The sequence below is a fragment of the Choloepus didactylus genome, chromosome 8 (assembly GCF_015220235.1).
Source record: "Choloepus didactylus isolate mChoDid1 chromosome 8, mChoDid1.pri, whole genome shotgun sequence".
NCBI classification, from domain to species: Eukaryota; Metazoa; Chordata; class Mammalia; order Pilosa; family Megalonychidae; genus Choloepus; species Choloepus didactylus.
The window spans coordinates 49,286,036-49,302,437 of NC_051314.1; the positions used below are offsets into that span (position 1 = coordinate 49,286,036).

At 34.9% G+C, this 16,402-nt stretch overlaps 2 protein-coding genes across 27 annotated transcripts in view; one reads left to right on the top strand and one right to left on the bottom strand.

Annotated features, from left to right (window-relative positions):
- PPFIA2 (PTPRF interacting protein alpha 2) overlaps window positions 1-3,135 on the top strand; it is a 531,438-nt gene extending 528,303 nt beyond the window's left edge. For all 26 annotated transcript variants that reach the window (XM_037848402.1, XM_037848408.1, XM_037848401.1 and 23 more), the window contains one exon: window positions 1,940-3,135. Coding sequence is in view for 9 of the 26 variants with exons in the window: in XM_037848407.1 (XP_037704335.1) it covers window positions 1,940-1,968 (29 nt within the window). In the remaining 17 variants the exon portion in view is untranslated. The remainder of the gene's footprint in view (window positions 1-1,939) is intronic.
- ACSS3 (acyl-CoA synthetase short chain family member 3) overlaps window positions 346-16,402 on the bottom strand; it is a 207,750-nt gene continuing 191,693 nt past the window's right edge. The window contains exons 14-16 of the mRNA XM_037848430.1: window positions 7,565-7,664; window positions 7,298-7,473; window positions 346-6,460 (exon numbers count right to left, since the gene is read on the bottom strand). Coding sequence (XP_037704358.1) covers window positions 6,392-6,460; window positions 7,298-7,473; window positions 7,565-7,664 — 345 coding nt within the window. The 3' untranslated portion in view covers window positions 346-6,391. The remainder of the gene's footprint in view (window positions 6,461-7,297; window positions 7,474-7,564; window positions 7,665-16,402) is intronic.

Consider the following 16,402-nt stretch of genomic DNA (forward strand, 5'->3'; position numbering starts at 1 on the left):
GGCCTGGCAGTACAGAAATGAGGTAACTCCTTTATATTGCAAAGGAGAGGGAGAAATCTTTATATTGTAACTCGTAATCTAGTCTTTCCCATCACCATCTGTTTTCTATGGTTTAATGTTTGTCTGCTGGAAGCCTGTCACTCTACTATTCCACATCAATGGGTTGTCAGCACACTGCCTTCTATTTTTTAGTGGCATTTTATATTGACTCACATAGCATTTTATTGATGAAAATTTGGCACTTATAGAATCATATTTTTAAATGAATGTTTTTATAGGGAGGAGCTGAGGCAGACAGTGATTTAAGCAGATTCACAGAGTCAAATAGTGGCAAAAACAAGAAAATGATTTGTAGATGCTTTCATATTAATAATTTTGAACATTTAGTGTGTTGGTTTTTACAAATACAAATTGCATTTGTTGTAAACAAACATGAATTTTAAATATCTGGTGCTTTTACACAGAAACAAAATACAAAGTGAAATTACTTTATAAGACTGGAATACAGGACTAACAAAACTTGGTTTTTGATGTAAGGCATTTGTGTTTAGGGAAGCATTAGTTGATGGAAGCTACTTCCAAATACACATAAAAATGGGTTCTATTGTAAAACTGTCTTAGTAAAACTATGATTTCCTAGATTTATAAATGTGCAAATGCTCATAAAACTTTTTAAACAAAAAAACTGTGCTTTGCCAAAATAGTCTACCAATTTCAATGAATTGATATTTTGAAAAAAACACTTTTAGAGCAATATTTAGAACCAAATATCTACACAGGGATGGAGAGAGGAAGCAGCTGTAGGCAAAGGAACAGCTCACCTTGTGCTGTTTATTCATTGCCTTGAAATAAAAGCTCCACATAATTTATTATTTGTCTTTTGGACCTAATATAGGAGCTGGTTATGCTGCCTTATTTGGGTCACTATTTGAAGGTGATGATTATCAAAGCAAAAAAAATGCATTCAGATAAGAGATTTAATTTCAGCATGTACAACCCTAACATTAAAATTTTAATTACAGCATACAATTCGGCATCTAATTAGGCACTCACTAAAGTATGTAATAATTTGGATGAATAAGAGTCTTTCCAAAATATTCTTTTAATAGCATATACAAACAACATGATAATTTCCCCAGGAACTGAGTACATCACTAATTCACAAATGACTACTTAATATAGTTCAATAGTGCTTGCTTTTTAGTTCTGGACTGATAGGTAGAATTACTCTTTAACTATTTGCAATCTATATTTTGTGCATGGCATTTTAGTTCATATTTCCTAGTTTTCACCATTATGAGGGCTAAAGTTACTTATTTAAATAAGTAAATCTGAAACAACCAGTTTCACTTTTGGTTAAAAAAAACACTTTCATTGTTAAAATAATTCAGAGCATTTCATTTAATCAGTTTCTTTTGTGTCAAGAATGTTAATTCTGAGCTTTTCTTAATTATATTATGACTGGAAAAGATCAATGATGCCACACCACTGACACTGAACCTTAAAAAATATGTTAATAGCATTTCATCTCTGTCACAATTAAAAAAAGGTAACTTTTAGAGCTCTATAATATATGAATTAGAATATAAGTCTATTCCCTGGAAAAGGTCAAATCAACCCAATTTATTATTAGCAAATTTTAAATTTTTCAAAAGCATGCTGATATTTTGTGTGAGTACCTTTGTCTATATTATTGTCATACTTTCTACAAAGGTGAACAAATCTTTTTATTAATATTAAGCTCTCCTGCAAAAATGGGAGAGGAGCAAATGTTAATTACATGCAGTTATTAGAGACCTCAGAAGATTTTCTTTTCATTATCTTTTAGTATTAAGACATGAGTAGGTAGGCTGCATGGAAATATACCATGGAATAGTGGAATGGGGTTTTCTAGACTGGGAACTTTCAGTGAACTAATGGTATCCATTAAATATTTTAGATGTCGTCTTTTCAGTCTACTCTACCTAAAGTGCACTACCATCTTAGAAGACAAGCAGTGAAACCCTTTGAGAAGACTAAACTCTAAGGAAATAATGACAAGTAATGGTTTATTAAGCTGAAAATGTGATTTGGGGGGATTCAGATATTAAGTTTGATTAATTTACTACAATTGGAATAAAATGCTCAAGTTATTTGAAAAATTAGTGTCATCCACATCACAATTCTGTACAACAGATGCTTTTATGAAATGGAGCCCCTTGTTTTTTCATGTTTTATTGTAATATACTAGGCATTTATGTATTACTGTGTCTGTATTTCTTTTTAAATGTGTAAGTCTTATGTAAATGGATATAAATATGATTTTTTAAAGAATAAAATATATGGTTCATGGAGTCTCAAGTGCAAACATTTGACAATTCCAAGTACTGTTTGTATTTTACCATTCCACCATTTTTACAGTTTTTGAATTGTAACAGTCAAATCAATGTTTCCTGGAAGCATGTTTCATGCTTCGATATGTTTCTCTTTCAAGTCTGTCAATACTTAAAGCTGAACACCTGCCTCTGATCATGTATAAAAGAATGATTTAACCTGGAACTAGAGCCTAAACTGGACCTTTAAAGGCAATCAGGGATGGCCTATGTCTTTAGAAAAGCACTGTGATGGCTTGATCTCCTTTTCGAAACAAAACAAAACTGACTGTTTACAAGAGTTAAAAGCAATTATTCAAAAAAAAAAAAGTTTGTAAGAAAAACACTATCTTCTCTTGTTACCTGTGGACCAAGAAAAAAAAAAAAAAAAAAAAAAAAACTTTATCTGAGAATCACATGTTCATTCTAATATTTTGAACCGCCAGCCAGCACTGGACAGAGAATGTCAGCCACTGCAGAGTCTGAGGCTCATTTCCTACTGGAAGAAACAAAACCCCAGAAACCCTCCTCTTTTTCAGTGAAACAGGGCATTAGCCAGACTCATGTCTAATGTTAGAAGCTTTTAGCCAAGATGGCCTTGTTGCGACTTCCCTGAAGTCAGATTTATCAGAGGAAATAAATCAAAGACAGAATGATTAACATATATAGTGTATAAAAGTATAGAAGAGTAATCTCTTCCCTGTGGATTTATTTGGTGGTGTTACTGTTGTTTATTCTTTGTTTATATGGGAAATTTCAAAGTAAAACCTATTTAATAATGTCATTTATTTAACTGCTGATTTTCTGCTGCTTGATCTTATTAAGCACAAGACCTGTCATTAGTTCTTTTTGTATCTTAATTTGCTTTGTTTGCACGTACATTACTTTTGTTTTAATGTCTATTTTCGTTTGACAGATTCAATCAAAAGTTTATGGTAACAGAAACCCTCTCCATTGTCAATAAAAAAAAAAAACTTCCACTTCTCTGTTTAAGTTTTGTTTTATAGTTACATGAAGTTTAACAATTTATTTAAACTATAATGAAATTTTTCTTTTAGTGACTCACTGTGGTATTTATTTTCTAAAGTGAATCTACCACAAGAGGGAGCAGTAAACCTGCTTGTGAGAATGATTTAAATTTTTCTAAAAATGTTGCCTAAGCAGAAACAATAGAAAAGAGCTCTCTAAGCTCATCTGAACTTGGGGATCTTGATTATAGAAATGAAATCTGTATAGAAACTGTGATATTATGATAATATAAACTAGACTTGCATTTAATCCTATACATGAACTCAGTTATTAGAGGCAGTTTCTTCCCTTTAGAAGATCATATAAGAAATATTAATCATCTCTAATAGTTACTAACATATAGAGTATACAAAAGATCCTGCTATGTCCCTCAAAAAGCATAATATACTCTTTAATTTATAATTTCTGCCAGATTCTAAAATCCACTTAATGGACTAACATTAGTCTCAATATTCTTCCTTTTGACCATCCATGAACATTATGAATTCTCACATTTTTAATGTTCAGGGCCCTTTCAAATACACTTTTATGTAAATAAAATGAAACTTTTAATGTAATGCAGGTCTCATTTGTATATATTTAGTATTTTTTCAGGAGCAAAATAACAATAAATTGAAAAACACTTCCATAGATTTTAAAAGTGCCTTATATTTTCATTATTTGCAGTGTTTTACAATTAAAAATTCTATGAAAATACAAAAAAGAATACCATGCAGAATTTCTGTAGCTAAATTAAGAAATACTGCATTTTTAGTAACAATATATATATAAAGATATAATTCAGAATGTTTTAAGTACTATCTAATGAAAGTGCTTTCTGCTAAGTACTAAAATAGCAAGTTCCTTTTTTTCTCCCAAATTTTAAGCAATCTGATGAATTCATCTTGCTTGCCCCATTTTTTTCTCACATGAAAGTAACAATAATTATTTCTCTGACCCTTCACAGTAAACAAATTTCCTCAACCAGAAACAAGAAATAGCCACTTTCCCATTCTCATGCACTGTTTTCCAATCCCACCCAGCTGTAAAATAACTCAAGCCTGCTTACTGAAGTATCCATTCAGATTTGATTACCAGGAAAAATGTGTTAAAGTAGCAAAGTCATAAACTTTACACAATTCTTGGATCTGCCTGAGTTTATACCTTGCAAATGAAATGATGATATACATTCAGCAAAACAATTTGCCATTTCAAATTAAATAAATCTTACTTGAAAAAAAGGGAATATATTTTAAATGCTAAGATATCAAAATGGATAATTTTTTAAGGCTATAGTTGTGATAATGGATACAGTTTAAGGAACCCAACAGCTTCAAATTAAAAATTAGCCTCTATTTTGTTTGTTTAATTAAAATTAAAATAATTAAAATAATATAAAGGGAACAACTAGATGAATATATATCTTTCAGGTATAAAAGCCATTTAAACAAATAGGAATTTACTATAAGAAGTCATTTATTTTGTAGCCTAATGTCCAAAAAAAAAAGTTAACATTTTCTGAATGGTTTTTATACAGGTTGTAAACTATCTTTATGAGGCAAACAAGTAAATAAACTATTATCTATCATCGCTCACATATATTTCAAGTAATTTACCCTGTCTGGTACATTAGGAAAACTCTTGAGAACAATGTTCCTAATGGACTAAAAGATTCAAAAGTGCTTTGAGAACCATCAAAGATTCTTTTGTTTAAATGCACTCTTTGATAAACTTTATCATGAGGAACAACTATATGTAAGTCTAAATATTTTATTATATATATAAAATATTCCATATATATGGAAATTACCATAAATTTATTAACAAAGACTCATTTTCAATTATTAAAATATGCTTGATAGTTTTTATAGGAGTTTCAAATAGAAAGATGTTTTTGAGCATCACAATATGTTTTTATTGAGCTATTGAATTTTCTTGAAATACTGAATTATTTAAAAATTAGTGGTTTCAGATAAAAATCTGAAATTTTGAGTCCTCTTAAAAATCAAAGGCTCTTGCCATAAGGGCTCTATCTCCTTGTTCTCCTTGGATCATACTCTGCTCTGACGGAGTGGGGGCTGCCCCCTTAGATGGAGCTGCCAGTCTCCATCTTCACCATTCCTTATTATCCTAACACTAAGGCCACATGGTTCAAGCTTCTTCTAAAAGCTCATTGGCTCATTGACATTGCATTAATGGGTTGGTCTCTGAAGGCTGCCTGTCATTAGCATAATGTAAAATGTTTATATTTACAAAAGAAAACAAAACATTTGCATCTCTTAAGCCCTTTCCTTGGCACTCTCCCCCCATTTCTACAACATTTCCCCTTCTTCCTTGGAAACTGGAATAAACTTACAACCTGAAGCATGATGAGGAGCTCCCAGGGCCTCTGTCTCCTCATCTCCGTGACATAGAGACTAGATTAAATGACCTCCAAAGCTCTGGGTCAGGCACATGATTTCCCTCAAAGAGGTAACTACTGACCTGAAGGCAGAGCCAGGTGTCTGTCCTTCTATCTGGAGATGTATGGCTAGACAGCATCTCCTAACTACAAGATAACCTCATCTGTCTACATGCTTACCTAAAATTGCCCAATTCATTCATAATTTTTTAGTCATTTAAAACAATTTGTGGATACCTCAAAAATGTTGGAAATCATTCAGCGTTTCTATGGGGGAACTTTAGTTTGAATTGTTTTTTGACTTCGAGTGGAGGTTTAGGTTTTGAGTCTCAGCTTCCAAATTTCTGAAAGTGGCTCTGTATTAGTGTCACTTTCAATCAAAAGGTCTGGGGGTACTGATTTTCTTAAAGGAGACAACATATACTATAACAATGAGCCAAGTTACAGTCAACTAGTAACAATGCTAATTGTGCCTAGTCAAATAAAAGGCACAGCAGTCTCTCATTAGCCATCAAATGTATTTGTTTTACACTGGCCTTTAAAATTCACATTTCAGTTTGCAAATACTTTCTATTTAACTATTAATTTCTGGAAAATGTTTACTCAAAATAGAAAAAAGAAAGAAAGAAAGTCATGATGCCTGCTTCAGCATTTCTTCTATGTGCCCAAAGATGCTGGGGTCCTCAATTGTAGGAGTTATCTGGAAAGAAAATTAGAGTCAGATGAACACACTTCACACAACACCTTACAGTCTCTAAATAATTAAACCATTATCTTATAAAGCTCAAAAATAGGGAATTTTGAACTTAATATTTCAAAATTTAATTAACAAAACTATTGGTCCTACATCTTGATATTTCTCGAGTTCCTCCTAGGGTATTTCTATGAACCTTTATAGAATGAATATTTCTTAGTCATTTGCTCATAGAACTGCTCTTTCCTTTTGGCATTGCCTTTTATTGGATCTTGGTAAAATGTGTATATCTATACATGTGTAATATGCACACAAAGTAAAAGTATACATATGCAGGAACTAGCATAAAGTTTCCTAAAATAATTTTCACTCAAGACAGGGGAACCAATTAGTATATATATCAATTAGGACTGTTTAAACATCTATTGTCAGCTTCAATTATTTTGCTTTGTCATTCACCAATATCCATTAATGACTCTAATGAAGGAAATGTACCTTTAATTCAAAGTGATTGAGTTTCCATGAGTATCTCTGAATTAAACTGACTTATTTTTAATAGTAAAATTGCTTTCACATAAGAGCTCCTGTACTCATAACATATGGCATTATTTAATCTGTGATTCTTTACAAATCCTTCATTCCTCCATTTGCTGCTCAGCTATTCCAGAGGGAACAGCTGTGTATCACCCCACTTAAAATTTAAAAGTAAGTGCTACTCTGTGTTTTAGGGATATGATTCATGTTTGAGAACCATTTTAAGAGTTTTCCTCTAACCTGAAGTTGCTAACAGTGAAATGGGGCAAACGTTTCAGAACCCAGCATTAAACATGCTTGATAATTTACCTTATATGGCTTGCCATTGACAAGGGCAGAGAGAGCTGACCGGGGAATTTTGCCTGATCGGGTTTTAGGTAACTGTTTGACAAACACTGCATGTCGAAAAGCTGCCACAGGGCCAATGCTCTGTCTAACGTGTTTCACAATTTCTTCCAAAACTTGTTCCTCTGTTGCATTTATATCTAGGAAGAAAGTTCAGATGATAAGCACTGACTCAATCTTAGTTAATCATTTCAGAGCTGAAACAGGCAGGGGGAGACATGGATCTCTCACCTTTTCGCAACACACACAGTGCTAACGGGACATGGCCTTTCAAAGGATCCTCCTTGCCAACAACTGCACAGTCTGCCACAGTACCATGGGAAAGGACTGCCTGCAATAAGGAAAGACATTTGTTTAGTATAAGTGACATATATGTATATCTATTTTTTCTAGTGGAAAAAAAAATTACATGCCAGAGAATCCAAAAACCCGTAGCTGCCTGCTTGAAAATGACTACTAATTCACAGCATCATTACAGCTGAGGTGAGTGGTGAGGATCCCCGTGGTGGTCACTGAAAGCTGACAGTAATTGAGATAAATTGTTTTGTTTGTATCTAGAAAATAAGGAAATGATTTCTTCACCTCAATTGTTTATTAATGAAGTCAGGGAAAGTGTGCAGTGGATACCACAAGTAAACAAAGCACAATGCCCCCGCAACACTCCCCCCCAAAATCAGGGTGTCTCAGGGTGATTTGCCTTTTGTGCTGGTTACCATCAGCATGTCTATCAGAGGTAGCCAAGGCTGCCCCATGACTAAACAGTGATAATAACTGTACAGTTTGCTAGTGGACAATAACCAGGGCATTCCATTCCTCGGGCAGATTTTCCAGGACTTGAAAGAAGAGGCTGACCAGGGAGAAAAGTCCCTGACAAGAGATAATCACTGCTATTGAAGAACCACTTTCATAATGTTTACCTTAAACTCTGAATTCCTTAAAGAGCAAAAAAGCTATCTATCTGGAATCACATGAACTCACAGAGTTGGGTAGCCACAAGAAATAGAGAAGCTTAGGGTTATATATATATATATATATATATATATATATATATATATATATACACACACATACATATATATATTTCTGCTGTAATGGGCCTTCTAAAACGCATGCTGAAAAGTCCTTTTCTGAGACATTAACACATATTTCAATGACTCCAAATCTCTGATGGCTCAAGAAAACACAGCCTACTTGTACCCAGTCACTCATTTGGCAGTCCTCACTCTTTCCCCATTCTTTCTTCTATTCATTTGCTTGGCAATGTCCAATAAATGACTCCTATCTTCCAGTCACTGTGCCAACCTCAATGGTGAATAAAAATAGGCACAGTCCTTTCTTATGGGTACCCACAGTCTAGTAGGAGAAGCAGACAGATAACATGAATATCTAATTATTATGAATAGTCTAAATGCAAATGTAGTAAGGGCTCTTAAGGAAAGAATTTGGATTACTTATATAAGAGATATAGCAAAAGCAACAGACTTGGTAGCAGGATATGGGCCTCAGAGAAGCCTTTTCCAAGGAAATGATACTGGAGTTCAGGTGAAGGGGGAGCAGGCGCTGATTAAGCAAGGGGAGAGGGGTCAGGGCACAAGCCTGTGGGAGGACTGAGCTTGTACCATTCAAAACCTGAAAGAGGCCAGTGTCACTGGAAAGCAGAGAGCAAGAGTGAAAATATGAGAATACAAAAGAATACAAGATGTATGAGAAGAGAAGTTGCAGAAGTAGGGGCTGTGATAAGGACTACAGATTGTTCTCTCAACAGTTATGGGAAGGCAATGAAGCAATTTCAGGGGTTGGGGAGGAGATGTAAGATTAGACTGGATTTTGATAAATGCCAAGTCATGATGGTTTTATCATGGAGAATAAATAGAGGGTTACTGAAAGTGGGTGTCACTGTTTATGAAGAGGAACCACATGGGAGGTTGCTGTACTAGACTAAGGTTATAATCGTGAGTATGAAGAGAGCTAGCTAGATTCTAGAGTTCCTTAGAGGTAAAATACAACAAAAAATTGTTGATAAATTGAATATGGGGCATGAAGAAGGTGAGGGGTTAAGTATGATTCTGTGGTTTTTGGCTTAAGCAGCTGGTTGGATGGTGGTGTCATTTTCAAAGCCAGAAAACACTAGTAAGTATCAAACTTGGGAGGAAAGATCACTATTATGTCTTGGAGATATTCCATTGTAGTACATTTGAGACATCCGAGTGGAGGCATTTGGATGCATGGATATGAGGAGAAGCCTAATGTGGAGATGGTGAATTTGGGAATATCATTAATGTATGGATGGTATTAGAAGCTATGAACCTGAATGAGATTATTTAGGGAGAAAGCAGTGAGAAGAAAAGAGTTCAAGCCTTGAAGAACTCGAACGTCTGACGGCCATAGGAAAAAGGAGAAGCCTGCAAGTGACACCAAAAAGGCATAGCCAGCGAGAGATAGGAGAAAAACCAGCAGGGTCCAAGGCATACTGCTTCTGAATCCCAGAACTTCCATGAAGAATTTTTTTTTTTTTAATTGGACCAAGTAGAAAATGAGCTTTCCCTTCTCTGAACTCCTGCTGTGCTAGAATGTTTGGTACAAACCCAGTGGACATCTAATTAAAGACAAACTACCATTACTCCTTGATCTTTGTAAACATCAGGTTCAAAGTATTGGTTTGTCATCCACATAGTTTTTGACTCCTACAGTGTGCTAAGGATAGTATATGTTAAATAAATGATTTTTATACTGCATATTTTATTAACTTCATTACTGGGGCAAAGGTGTCCATGCTCTCTTTCCGTTAGCTGGGCTCAACTAAAAAACTTCTGCTATACACATACTATACAACATCAGATTCGCCCACTACTTTAATCCCAAATACTCCCAACAGCATTCCCATTTGTTAAGGTCTTATTTATTTTTAGGTCCACATGTTGAAAGTAGAGAGATATATTTCATTGCCAGATATTTGTTTTGGTAGGGAGTATAGTTAAAGTCACCAGTCATGGAAGAGAATACTCTGCCATAGTGATAGGATATAAATTTCTCAGGCTAGGTCCTGTGATTTCATGTTAGTATTCCATTAATGAGTAGAGAAAAACTCTTTTCACCAGACTAAAACAGAGTTTTAAGAGTGGAAAAAAATTACATTTATTAAAGTGTTCATTGGTGTCATAAGCCTCTGTACCTGAGTTTTTAAAATGCCAAGATATCCGTTCAAATCAGGGTAAAAAAATCAATCCTCCAGATATTTTGTCACATAACCAGTATGACTATAATTTTAATTACACTGAAAGTCAAAACTTCCAGTTTGCAACTTTTTTCACTTTGTTATTTTAATTTCCCTACATTTTCATCCTCAGTATTAGTTTCTTTAGAAGTGGAAGGGAAAATATTGAATGCTTTTTGGTAAGGGTAGGAAGTACTTTAAAACTAAAAGTAACACATGACACAATTCCCTATAATATCAAAGTTTCTTATTTTTGCCAACTGTGGATAAATTCTTCATAAAAGTCTGAAAGAAATATGATCATTTTCCAAGATTCTGTGTCATTTCTAAATGAGGCTCATATGACAATGAATAAAATATTTTATTATTCTATAATAATCTAAAGGAAGGGAAGCATTTTTCTATGTTGGACCCACAAACAATATTTTCATGCCAGATGATTATTTCGACATCTGAATAGTTAAAAAGGAAATCATCAAAATACATCTTGGCAACATTTGAGAGATACAAGCCAACCAAATGTCCCATGAGGGAAAAAAAGAATCAAAAAAAAAAAAAAAAAATCAAATGTCACATTTATGTATTCTTCCATTAAAAAAAAATCCATGAAGTTGCAGCAGTTAATTGACATTTAGGTAGCTGAAAAAATGATACATTGAAGGTAATTATCTCACCACAAGTAAGTAGATACAGTTATGGTAACAGGGCTGGTAAAAGCGGGTCATTCATTGTTCCTGCCATTTTTAGTACAAATTTAGTTTAAAATGGTTTCATGATTTTAGAGAGATGAACTACATAGGTTTCTCAATTATGTTTTAATTTTAAGTTTGGAAAAATTAATTTAGATCAGGCACCCTCCTAAGCTACAAAGATAAGAATGTCTCTAACATTCATCTTATAAAAGAAGATGACTTTTTATTTCCTCTGAAATTGGAGTGATCTAGGAAATAGAGAGATTCTGCATCTTTACCAATATTCATATCAGCACTCCAGATAATATCCAGCAAGTCTGCAACTATTTAAGTACAGTAGTCATTTAATCCCTGGTGGAACAGAACTTCACATCTTCTTTGTTGCAGACACGGTCACTTTATAGAAATATATTCAAGCTTAAAGAAATGATTACTAAAACAGAAAACAAAATAGCTAACTTGGAAAACAGTGACACTTTGATCAGAACAATCTTCAAAAGGGCAAATTGTATGTGAATTCTTCCCTAAACTTTAAATGCAGTATTCTAACACCAGATTTCCAAGTTTCCAGGGATTTCACTAGGATAATTTAACAAACTGAAATTTAAGCTCAAATGAGAGAGTGAAATCAGGGAGCCCAACTTGTTCCCTGGATATGTCTACGTGAGAAGACAACTGAACAAAAATGACCACATTAGCGCCTAATATTTCTGGCAGAAATGTTCTGAGCTAACCAATTTCATATACAATTTTCTTAACAACTCCTTGAACTTCCACCAGTTTCCCAAGCATCTAGATGGAGGCAAGGCTCTCAAAGACTAATCAGCTGCTCAAATAGATTTGATTATTAACTTAGTTACAGAAGACCCTCATATATATTGGAATCGGCAAGAATAATAATGTCCTCCTAAATTTATAAAAGCTATTCTAGGTGCCTCTTTGTTGCTCAGATGTGGCCCTCTCTCTCTAGCTAAGCCAACTTGGAAGGTGAAATCACTGCCCTGCCCCCCTACGTGGGATCAGACACCTAGGGGAGTGAATCTCCCTGGCAACGTGGAATATGACTCCCGGGGAGGAATGTAGACCTGGCATCGTGGGACGGAGAACATCTTCTTGACCAAAAGGGGGATGTGAAAGGAAATGAAATAAGCTTCAGTAGCAGAGAGATTCCAAAAGGAGCCGAGAGGTCACTCTGGTGGGCACTCTTACGCACACTTTAGACAACCCTTTTTAGGTTCTAAAGAATTGGGGTAGCTGGTGGTGGATACCTGAAACTATCAAACTACAACCCAGAACCCATGAATCTCGAAGACAGTTGTATAAAAATGTAGCTTATGAGGGGTGACAATGGGATTGGGAAAACCATAAGGACTACACTCCCCTTTGTCTAGTTTATGGATGGATGAGTAGAAAAATAGGGGAAGGAAACAAACAAACAAACAGACAAAGGTACCCAGTGTTCTTTTTTACTTCAATTGCTCTTTTTCACTTTAATTATTATTCTTATTATTTTTGTGTGTGTGCTAATGAAGGTGTCAGGGATTGATTTAGGTGATGAATGTACAACTACGTAATGGTACTGTGAACAATCAAATGTACGATTTGTTTTGTATGACTGCATGGTATGTGAATATATCTCAATAAAATGAAGATTAAAAAAAAAAAAAATCACCCAGAGTGCTATCACTCTGAAATAAACACTGTTAACATTAAAAAAAAAAAAAAAAAAAGCTATTCTAGGGCTCTATTTTCTTATGATGAGACAGAAAAGAACCTAGAGTTTCCTGAAATGTTTTTGAGGTAAGAATTTTAATAAAATTTCTGCTTGATTTATCTTATGTAGGTAGCACACTTGTCCAGTTTTTACTTTGGGAAACTGGAAAAGCACAGGTATTTTCATAATATCTACAACAACATCCAGTCTATATATTTTTTTGTATAAACGAGATTTTCAATGGATTTCGAAGCTCAAGTTCCATTTTAAAAAGTCAGAATGAAATTCAGCATTCACCATTGAGAACCCTGATAAACATTTCAATATAAAGTAAGGTTTTTGACTACTTTAATAAGAGCTGGTTAGGTCATCAGCTTAAGAATTTCAGAAACAGATTACCAATTTGCAAAACAATTTTGCCAGAGATGAGGAAAAAAAACAGTAAAAAGAATGTTAGTCCACATCCCTGTAAAGGTTCTTAGAGAAGACAAGTCTGAAATGAATTGAGGTATTAATTTCCTTATTACATATAAATATTCAATAAAGAGTTCATCTTTGAAGTTATATAAAGGGAGACGTTTACTTAAAGAGAGGTGCTATAAATACTCCAACCCAATGACAAAATCTCTGTTGGATATCAATGATTCTGGAATTTTTTTTTCCATTTTTCCATTTTCCATTTTCTCTGTTGTTACATATACTATAGTATGGAAAACGTCAATAGAAACATATTGGAGCATGATATTTTAATAGGTTGCCACATTTCTCTTCATTCTAAAAATAAAAGAGAACGCTAAGGATTTGGACTGATAATAAGAGCTGTGCATATGTAATCCTGGTATTTTAATTAGCTGAGTCTGCCAGAAATGCAGGTAGACATTGGAGGTAATCTCTTAGAAGAAAGAAATTAAAAGTTCATGTTGCCTGAACCACCTTTTGCCAACACCCCAAAATGAATGAAGCATAAATTTCAATTTCAGGTTTTCAGAAAATTCAGAGGGGTTAAAGCGAGATAATATTATAATAGCACACAAAGTTCACATGTTCCAAAATATCTTATTAAACTATTTCCTTTTACTCAGACAACATCACACTGAATCCCAGGGGAAAAAAAAATCAATATGATAAGAATTGTTAAGCTCTTACATTTTGGCTAAATGTAGGTACAGTTTTTAGAGAAGGTGACCATCTTTTAATTAGGGGATTTATTCTGCACAGTCTGATCTTGCTAAATTAGTTGTGCTGCCTTAAAATTTTTCATTCATTTAAATTGCATTGTGCCCCATTCAGCTTTAAAACCCTTCTGGGTTCTGGTTCCAGAAAAGAGGGAGTATATGCCTTCTACCTTATCGCTCCCAGCAACTATAGTTAAAAACTCTGATGTACTTTACATAAACCAACGATTAGATGATTCTATCAGAATTAATCAGAACTTGAGAGAAAATCTGGTGATGAGTTCCCTGTTTTTATTTATGTTTTTGGCAGTGGTGGTGGTGGTGGGTTGGTCTGTTTATTTTCCCTCCTATATATTTTGGCCTGGGCAGTAGAGCAGTCCCAAACCTGGAACTGTCAATGAGTGCTGACAACAAAAGCCCCAAAAAGAGCCTGCTCTCTCTAGTTAGAGGATTGGGAAGGATAGGCAAGGGGGTGTTAAACAGAATTCTTTGATTTTATCCTCTCTACTGCAGCTGAACACAAGAAAAGAAGCAGCAACCTTGGCCTTCTCTATAGAGCCACAGTAACCTTATCGACTCTGCACTCCCTACACCAAGCAAATGCCAGCAAAGAATCAGTGCCACCTGCCCTCCTTGCTAGCCAAGAGGGTAGCCCCTGAGAGTAGAGCACAGTTGACTTGGCATCTGTCAGCAAAGAGGCAGAGCCCCTCTCCCCAGGGGCACTATGGTGATAGGCTCTGCAGGACTGAACCCTGGTAACGGTGCTGTGAGGTTACAGTCCTGACTTTCTACCCAGAAGAGTGGTAAGTGGGAGCCCTGGGAATCAGAGAGTGAGATTTTCAAGAAGAGGAGGGTGCTGCAGAAAGGGATGCTTGAAATCAGTGTGTGAAGTTCTGGGCCCAGCTGTGCAGGCATGAATTCAATGGAATCAGCACAGCAAAGATTTTGAACACTGAACCTGTTTCAGACTGGCCTCTGAAAGGGGCACAAGCAGGACAGACCAGAATAGCACTTCAAAGGCTTTGAAAACTAGATACTGGCACCATAGTCCACAAAAAGTGGGCCAGGAAAAACAGTCTGATTTTAACTGGGTTGATCACCTGCTAAAATAAACAACCAAAAAGAAGTCCAAAAAATCCAGAACATTTAAACAGGATTCAAAATCTCATGACATAATATTCAAAATATCCAGGATACAGTGTAAAATTACTGAGCACAAAAAAAAAAGCAGAAAAACTTAAAATGTTCTGAAGAGAAAAGGCAATCAATAGGTGCTAAACCAAAACGACCCACATGTTGGAATTATCAGGCAAATTTTTAATGCAGCCATTATAAGTGTGGTGAAACAAAACTTCCCAGTATTTCTCAGTGCTCCTGTCAAAAGTCTTAGCCTCTGGAGACTCTGAAAATACCAGTAGAAATAGATCTGTAGTCATTTGTCTAGTTAACTGCTCTGATCTGAAAAGATAATACCATTTGTTCCAATTTCCCTTGGAGGGCCAAATGGTTGCAGCCTGAGACTAGTTCCCTAAGTTAAATGCCCAAGGTGCTGGGGAGACTAGAGTGCTATCTCCCTAGGTATTTACATGTCAAAAAGGTAAAGCCCCAGAACATGTAAACATTTCTATGTAGTCAAAGCTGAGACAAACAGGACTATGAAGCTCCTGGGCATGTTGATTTACATACCAAAGGGTTGGAGTTAGGATTCAGGCTTATTATGTTTCCAAGGATACCTTTTCAGAAAGGGTAAGAGATAGCTGCCTCTTTCTGCTTTATAAGCATAAAAATAATTTTTGCCTTATCCCTCCCCTGTGAAGTATTTGGCTCCCCCTGTGGGAATTATTCCCATGGCTCTGATTGGGTCACCCAGGGAAAGATCTGGGGTAAGAGGGAAGAGGAAGACTAACTTATTATTAAGAAGTATGTTTCTGACCCACTATACCTGATATGCACGTTCCAAGTAAAATTTATAAAGATTAATATTAAAAACCTAAAAATAACCATGGCCCAAGAAGAACAGGCAAACACTCTTGGAATAAAAGAAATACAGAGGGTCTAGCAAAGAAATAGAGTCTGCAAAAAAGAACCAAATAACTTAAAATAAGGGCAGAAATAGGAAATGGAGGAATAAAAAAATAGAAGACATATTGAGAAAACTAATAATCAGCTGGTAGATATAATTATAAATATGTCATTAATTAAATACAAATGGGCTAAAACCACCAGTTAAAAGACAGAGTTTATCATACTGGATTTAAAAAAAAAAGACCCAAC